Raw genomic sequence first — 8,702 nt, 5'->3', positions numbered from 1 at the left:
GCATGGGCCAGAGAGGATTTTGGATGGTTAATGAGTGAGCCATAGTCCGGCCAGCTGAGCTGCAGTGTGAATTTATGGTGTGCTAACTCTGCACCCACACTGACCCCCCACGCCTAAAAGTGACTTTCCAGTGTGGGCACATTAGTGCAGAGCATCTGGCATGGTCTTACTTTGGCTCTTAAGGGCTCAGTATATGCGTCTCCTGCAGAAGGGCCCGTCCCTCTCTGGTGACTTCCAAGTACATAGGACTGCTGCAGTCCCAATTTGAGCACTTCATTTTTGTGCCTAAAATAGGTGGGATGAGCCAGGGCAAATCTGCTGTGTTGGTAATTCCCTTCCCTGAGAGGGGTGCCTTAGCTTGTTTGGGGTTGTCTTTTTTAATCTTCAGACTGTGATAACTTACACCAAGATGAGATGCTTTCCCACCTGTGACCCTTCACTCTTCCAGCACAGATGAATTCCTGAGCCCTTTCAGAGAGCTGTTATGTTCGATCCTTTGGAAGATCAGTGAGCAAGTTTTTTAATAAAGCCGTCAGCCTGACCAGGCAGGCTTGACACTGGTTGGTCCTGGGTTTTACAAGAGCAAGAAAAACATAGTTTCAGAAAGAGGTTACCAATTTAAAATGAATAACATGATTTGCTGACCAACTAAGAGGCTGAAGAAATGTGGGCAGCCAAATCATTATTTCTTACATCAAAATTTGGACTTGGAAGTCTTAAAATATTTTAAAGACCACTTCAGTATCTTGCTAATTAAACAACCCTGACCTTTTGTGAAATGCCATAGGCACTAATGTGCATATGGAATTTACACAGGCTATCAGAATTTTAACACGTGCTGGCTTAGTGAATAATGTCACAATACAAAATGAAAAGAGATTTTCTTCTAGAGCTGTACTCCAGGCTTTAAAGAAAAACCTATTCTGTGAATAATTAAGGGAAAAGTTTCCTTTAGGGTAGTCTGAGCATCAGAAATTAAGGTCAGTCTGACTATACAGAATTTGGGTTGAATATAATTATTTCTGCTTGTTAATAACAACAGACAAAAATAAGACACTTCTTGAGATGCTGAAATGGGTAAAAGGGTGCAAAAATTCCTATTCTGTTTCTCCAGGTAATGCCTTAAGCATATACACCCAAATAGGGAACCTGCACTTCAAATTAGAATCTGTTATGGGAGGCTTTCTGCTTTGAAAAAAACAAATTGTGTTTTGTTGTTTGATGGGACGTCTTTGGAGTCCAGTCTTGTATTGTTTTTTATTGTAATGTAAGATATTTGATAGGTTTGGTAAATATGCTTTAAGTCTCCCCTGTATCAGCTTCTTACTTAATTCTGAAAATTCAAATAGTCATCCCCTTTACAGGATTTGTAAGATTTCTGTGTATTTGCATAAGAGAGGAGGTTTTAGGTCTGTCACTTATTTTGCCTTCATTTGTGAATTGAGGCCATGTAAATTTTATTCCCTACTAAAGCAAATTTGTCAAGTGTCTAAAAAGACCTATGATGAGATTTTACACTTTAAGTGTTCCTGAAATGTTGGAGATGTGCTGGGAAAAAACAGAAAAGATTGTGGAGTTTCATTGCTCTGACAGTGGATTTTCACAAATGTGTGCTATGTTCCTGCACAGATCCAGCTGTAGATTGAACTCCAGAGACAGAACAGAATTTAATAGCAGTTTTGTGAACTTTTGAGTGACTCCGCCAAGCAATAAGAAGCTCTTGTACTCTTTTATTTTCCAAAAAGGGAAGAATCTTTCTCTTTTCAGATTTTTGCAAAATTACTTCTGCTTCTGCAAACACAGTATATGTTTAACTTTATCCTCAGAACCAGAGTGACATGTTTAGAAAGCTTGTGAGCAGAAATGTGAGTGTGATAAAGGCATTTTCAAAATTAGACCTGATTTTACCAAACATGAGCTTAGTTCAGCATTCTGCAAAGTCCTTTCAACTTTAATTCACTGTGAGCAAAATAAAGCATGTTTATGGGTCTGAGCAGGGCAGAGAGCTTTATTTCTTCCAAAAAGTAATTGAGATTAAAAGACTCTCCTTATGTGTGTTCAGTATTTTTTTATTGGACATCTTAAGCAAAATTACAGCATTGCTGTACTCTGCATAGAGGATAGCTCAGTGGATTATGGTTCGAATCCCAGGTTACAGCTCTCACGCTGGGTTCAACCTTGAGGTGGATTTTTCTTTGCTGAGAGAACTAGATTGTTAGGCTTGGTGGACTTTGCAGCTGATGATAATCGCTGTGATGAAATGGGCTGCACCTTTGCTTCATGTATTGGGAAAAAGCCCTAAGTTGGCACAGAAACTAGGATGAAAGTTCTTGCTTAGGTGAGGGTCGAAACCTATGTGTGGAATTTATGAGGAACTGCTATTTGGTTGTGGCATTGCAAAACTGCCTCCACTAGAGCTGGTTCCTGGGGCCCAGGAAAGTCCACTGCATCCCACTGAATATTCCTGACTTGGGAGCAGCGTGAGTGACAAACACAAGTTTAAATTTTTCCTTTTCTTCTTTCTGAGTGTCTTGAGAGGAGAAGGGAGCAGAGAGAGAGGAGGGATCCACAGTAATTTTGCCCATATGATCCATTGCAGGAGTAGAATTTGGAGTACAAACTAGATTGAGCTTTTAAAAAGCAGGATGATTTTTCAAATATTTTGCTTGGCAAAGCAGGTTGGTTCCAGAAAAGGTATGTGCTCTTTCCTCTCTTTGCCACACTGCCCACAGAAAATACCCAAATGTCCATGTGAAGTCCTGTTCACAGGGTTACTCTACCAGTGGTGCTGGTTTTTTATTCCATGAGTAGGAAACCCGATGAGAGCTGACAGTCAGTCTTTTCAAAGTTTCTCAGCATTTCCGTAAGAGTTGTAGAGCTTATAAACTGTGGGCTAGCAAGCAGTCTACCCTAAAAGTGCGGGAAACCTCAGAGAGCATCCTTCGTGGTTTTCACATCTGTGCATCAATTTTCCTCTGTCACACTGTAAATCTGGGCTGGCTCCATCTACTGGAGTGAATGGGTTTAAACTGATAAAGTAAGAGTGGAATTTTTCAGGAGGAGGATAGTTTTTGAATGTCAGGCATTACAGATAGGACAGGTTGGACCAGAGCTGTCGACAGTATTAATGTGGTGTATGTTTGTGATGAGATATAAAATAATCCTCTGGACTAAAATGTCTCAACAGACACCTGAGAATTCAGGCTGCTTTAACAGTGCTAACTGGTGACGTGTTTGCAGTGTACCTGGTTTGATTGCTTTTAAGGACTAAACTTTGACTACTGTATGGCATGCAACATGTAATATTTCTTTCCTTTCCCAACTGCTTTCTATTACATGCCCAGGGTTTAGACCGCTCCAATTCCTGGGTAAACACTGGTGGTCCAAAAGCAGCCCCATGGGGATCCAACCCCAGCCCAAGTGCAGAGTCAACACAGGTGGTGTCTTCGGTAGAGGTTTTTCTGGCTTTGTTTTCCCTGATGTTTCCCTGTAGAATATCTTCCTTTCAGTGTATACTCCAGTTTTGGTGGTTTGGCTTTTTTATTATTTATTTATTTATTCTTTGAAAACTTTGTGGGTTTTATTTTCTAAATTAGCATCTTCTCCCTTACCACCTCACCACACTGCATGAAAAACCTCAAAATGAGTGAACGTGTCCCCTTCTTTCGTTTCAGTGATTGCTGGTCTTTTCTTTTCTTTTCTTTTCTTTTCTTTTCTTTTCTTTTCTTTTCTTTTCTTTTCTTTTCTTTTCTCTTTCTCTAACACTAGTTTCAGCTTCAGGTGGAGCACATTTCTAAGTGGGAGCATTAATCACAGCTTCATAGTTTTGTCCATGTTTGCCATTTCTTTTGATGTTGTGAACCATTTTGCCATTTTCATCAAGCATTTAGTATTCATCGTCAAGTAATCCTTCATGACTGAGTGGAATATTGTTGAACCAAAATTGATTACCACATGTAAAATTCTCTCTTAAAACATGTAAATTTGAGTACTGGAACCAGTGACTTGCTAGGGCCAATTGTATCTGTTCTGTGTTGCAAAGTATGAAAACTTTATAGCAGTTTCAGTCAGAAAGACTTAACTTATTTACCCCCCATTGCCTGCTGCCTTCCACTGCATGATTGCCTTGAACGTACCTCTCAACTGTACCTCCTTTCAAGTTTATCGGTCTTCCAGAAATACTTAGTCTGAGTTCACCTGCACTCATGGCAAATTATTTCCATCAGAAACAGAACTTCAGTAATTTTCTCATTCACTGTGCCAGCAGCAGCGTCGCTGTGGGGTACATCCCCACGTGCTTGGTCTCTGGTAGATTGAGAGGTATGGACTGAAATTACAAGTATTACTTCCTTGACATATGCATGTTGATAAAATACAATGATGAAAAAGTTTCATGCTTTGCAGCATTAAGTGTTTTTGTGCATAAGAACATGCAGTTATTGAAATAGCCTATATGTCTTAAAACAATAAAAAGTACTGTCATTTTGTTTAAACCAAATCTGTAAATGAGTAAGAGTTTGAGAATGCATAAAAAGGTGTAAAGACAGTAAAAGCCTACAGTTGGAACAGTATTTTTGTAAACGTACATTGTCCTTGAGCTGCAAAACCCATCCACAGCAAACTTTAATGTCCTGTCATCATTCATTCATCTCCACTCCGTAGGCTACGGATCGAAGTTGTAATCGTATGTCTTCGCACACTGAGACGTCAAGTTTCTTACAAACATTAACAGGACGATTACCAACTAAAAAGGTAGATTTCAGTGAAGACAATTGGTATTGTGGGGCAGGGAGGCCAAGTCATTCTGAAAACATGATGCAATCTATTCTTTTATTTATAGCCTGATTTTTTCCGAGGTCATTAGGAACTGCTGTTGCTTAACACCTCTGAATATCCAGGCTGTAGTGAATATGAAGTATTCTGACAGAGTTGAATTGGGAACAATAAAATGATCACGAGTAGCTTATCTGATTTAATGTCCATACTGTTTGGAGCCAGTTTATTACTGGCTTTCAAAAAATATGAATAGCATTGTCTAGACATGTAAATGATACATTCTTGTGTGCAAAATTACAATGTGTTAGATGGCTAGCATTACGGATGTGTACTGAACTGTTATATAGGTGTTAGTCCAAAGTGACTCCAGAAAGTGAATGGGAGTTACTTTCGAAGTACACTCCCATAGAAGAGACGAGATCCTACTAAACAATGTCAGAAAGGCAAAATGCCTGACTTTTTGTGTAATGAAAATGTGATCACTGACAACGTCCAGTCTGTGGGTTGGTCCTCCCGAGAAAAGAAATCAAAAAGCTGTTTCTTAGCCCCACATTTCTTTCTTACTGTTTTAAGTCCTTTCTCACAGTAAATATATATCTTCGTACAAATCGCTTTATATGTCCACTTTTTACTCCTTTTTCCTGCAAAAATCAGACCAGGCAGAAAGGTAGACTTTTAAACTAAACTTATTTGAGCACCAAACTTTTTTTTTTGGGTGGGTGGAAAATTCTTTGGACACTTGAAATTCAATTTTGGAGCAAGATGCTGTGAAATGTTTCTCACATCACATATCATAACATCATCCTTCATTGTTAGTTGGGGTTTTCTTTAAGGGATGCCACCACTGCTGTTATGTTCCCAGTTATTTATTTTGCTTAACCTCATTGTTTGCCATACTTTCCGTGGACCGTGCTACCATTTCTCATGCGGACTGTTTTGTGAGCTGATCTTGAGGCTCGAACTAACTCTGGATTTGAATCTGTGTAGCTTTTTCATGAAGAACTGGCCTTACAGTGGGTTGTGTGCAGTGGGAGTGTGCGGGAGGCAGCCCTACAGCAGGCGTGGTTCTTCTTCGAGCTGATGGTGAGCAAACTGGAAGCACCTTGCTTATTTTCTTACAGTTCATAGTTTAAAACACGAACGGCAACAACTGCAAGTGGCTTTGTTGTAATTTATATTCCTATAGGTGAAGAGCATGGTGCATCATTTGTATTTTGCTGACAAACTGGATGCGCCAAGAAAGAATCGTTTTCCTGAGCGTTTCATGGATGATGTAACTGCTTTGGTCAGCACAATTGCCGGTGATATAGTCTCTCGGTTTCAGAAGGTAATGGCAAACAATTAAACTGAACCCCGGTCAGAGCTCAGGCACCAGACCTCCTGCATGTTTGCTGGTGCCTAGACCAGGAATTGTTGTTTGAAAACATACAGTGTGCTCTTCTTCATTTTCTTTACCCTTTTTCTCTTCCTTCTCTCTAGGATACAGAAATGGTTGAAAGGCTCAACACCAGTCTTGCATTTTTCCTCAATGACCTGTTGTCTATCATGGACAGAGGATTTGTTTTTGCTCTTATTAAGACTTGCTACAAACAGGTGAATGCAGATAAATATTATGACTTAACTGTGAACCATAGCATAGCCTATTACTCTAATTTTCTTTGGACAGACAGTAAACTGTGGACACAGAATTGTGCTATTCAGGTCTTCTTAGAGCAAGCAAGCTATTCTCAGTGGTGGTTTAGAGTTTACACCCTTCTGATTACACTCTTAAATGTGAATTGGGAGTAATTCCCTTGAGTGAATGGACATGCAGCAGGAAGGAAGAATTATTCCCTCTGCTCACCATGTTCAGAGTAATTGAACCAAAAATTAGTAGGAGGTTTTGTGAGGGAACTCAGACTATCATGGCGTGTCAGCGGGTCTCTCAAGGACACATTGACCCTGTATGATCATATTGATCACCAAGCTCACCTTCCATCCTTCTGAGGGTGCAAGGTCTCCTCCCCATAAGGGGGGTTCCTACGTTAGCATTGGGAAGCTTATTTGCAATGTTGTGGCAGAGAAATCACCTCAAACCACAAAGTTTCATTTGACTACAAACATCTGTGCTGACACTGTGTACAAAGGAGATGATGAGGTATCAGGAGCTTAGGCTTAGACTAATTTTTCCTGCAGAGTCTAAAACATTTTATATAAGGGGCAAGAACAGCAGTAGCATTTGAGCTTTGTTGCCTACTGTATATTAGCCAACCTGCATCTTTGACCTGTTAATGCATCATACTGTGCGGTCCTGCTTCTCACAACTCCCTGCTGAAATCAATAGGATGTGGCTATCATATGTGAAGCACATAGTTATTTATTTGCTTATATAAATATGGCTGTTATACACATCTTGTATTGATACATGTGCTGTTGGCTGGGATGTGTATGGCTCCTGCACATCAGAAGTTTAATCTGTAGCACAAAGAAGTGATGTGGATGTGACCACTTAATGATATCAAGCTCTTCAGTTCTTGCTTTGCAAGTGTTTTGGGGGAATAGTGGTGGGACAGGGGGGCTGGTGCTGCATTTATACTCTCTTTTGGCGCTAACTGCAATCTTACGGGCTAAACTTGCCAGGTGTCTTCAAAGCTGTATTCCTTAACAAATCCAAGTAACCTGGCATCTTTGAGGCTGGACTTCCTTCGCATCGTTTGCAGCCATGAACACTACGTCACCTTGAATTTACCCTGCAGCTTGCTTACACCGCCTGCATCTCCGTCACCATCTGTGTCTTCAGCAACTTCTCAGGTATGCTGTGACAAGGATCGTTTGTGGAAATGCAAGCTGAGCTTTGTTCTGAGGCTGAAATCATGTGAGGCAGTTGTATCACCTGTATTTTCAGTCTCTCCTTGCTAATAATTTTTGGAAGTGTTCATTTAGAAATTAATTTTTCCTGCCACATAGGTTTTGACTTCTTTTGATCTTTTATTATTGAAAAAAAGAATGCCCATGTCCCTATCCTCATAGTGACCACATATATTTCTGTCCTTAGGGACTTAGTCCCCTCCTATACTGGACAAACGCATGAACATAAATGAGCCGTTAAAGAAAACGCTTGGTTCAATGTTACCCTTTTCTTACAAAACAAAGGTCTTTCTAGTGCACTGTAGCTTAGTCCTAGCCTGCTCAGAAAAAGTAATTTGAATTAGCAAGCGTGTCATTCAAGTGGATTAATTAGTTGCGAAATTACGTAGACTAAATCAAATTAAAGCCTTCTTAAGCCTGAATAAGAGCATCCATACCCGAGTTAAAAGTTTAACTAATCCACTTTTAAAGGTTATTTGGCTTAACTTCCCTAAGGCCTGCCCTGTAGGTGGGAAGGCAATAACAACAAACAGAATTAATAGTAGAGTTAGTGAGCTTACATGTAATGTAAGTAGATGTGCCTAGATCCAAACAAAAAAGGGAAAAGGTAGTTCATGTGAGATTGTCTTTAATTCTGAAAACTGCTTCTAATGTATTTCATAAGCTTTGACTCTGTGTTCCAAGGGGCCTCATTATGCAACTTCTGAAACCTGATTTTTTCACAGAGTTCTGGGTTCTCCACAAATGTCCAAGACCAGAAGATTGCAAATATGTTTGAATTGTCTGTGCCTTTCCGCCAGCAGCATTACTTGGCCGGGCTTGTGTTAACAGAACTGGCTGTCATTTTAGATCCTGATGCAGAAGGGTAAATCTTTACAATTTTTTTTTCCCAAGAGTTTTCTGTAATTCCAAGCAAATGGTGGATGCAAAGCAAGTTCTGGCACGGCCAGAATTGATTTAAATTTGTGAGCTGAGAAGATAAGAAAACAGTTCTTTGAGAATCCTCTTCTTTCTCCCTGCCCCTTGTATTTCTTACTTCCTTAGCCCTGACTCTGTAAACATTATTTAAATCACATTTT

The 8,702-nt window shown here is 39.9% G+C and overlaps 1 protein-coding gene across 1 annotated transcript in view; it reads left to right on the top strand.

The window, feature by feature from the left end:
* Positions 1 to 8,702, top strand: part of DOCK7 (dedicator of cytokinesis 7) — a 100,453-nt gene that overhangs the window by 62,824 nt on the left and 28,927 nt on the right. Inside the window, 7 exon segments of the mRNA XM_009319857.1 lie at positions 3,345 to 3,437; positions 4,663 to 4,752; positions 5,764 to 5,859; positions 5,963 to 6,103; positions 6,256 to 6,369; positions 7,396 to 7,566; positions 8,349 to 8,488. Of these exon segments, the coding sequence (XP_009318132.1) occupies positions 3,345 to 3,437; positions 4,663 to 4,752; positions 5,764 to 5,859; positions 5,963 to 6,103; positions 6,256 to 6,369; positions 7,396 to 7,566; positions 8,349 to 8,488 (845 nt within the window).

The sequence above is a fragment of the Pygoscelis adeliae genome, unplaced genomic scaffold (genome assembly GCF_000699105.1).
Source record: "Pygoscelis adeliae isolate BGI_AS28 unplaced genomic scaffold, ASM69910v1 Scaffold181, whole genome shotgun sequence".
Taxonomy (NCBI): domain Eukaryota; kingdom Metazoa; phylum Chordata; class Aves; order Sphenisciformes; family Spheniscidae; genus Pygoscelis; species Pygoscelis adeliae.
The sequence above is the reverse complement of the archived record's forward strand: the minus strand, read 5'-3'. Positions and strand labels throughout refer to the sequence as shown.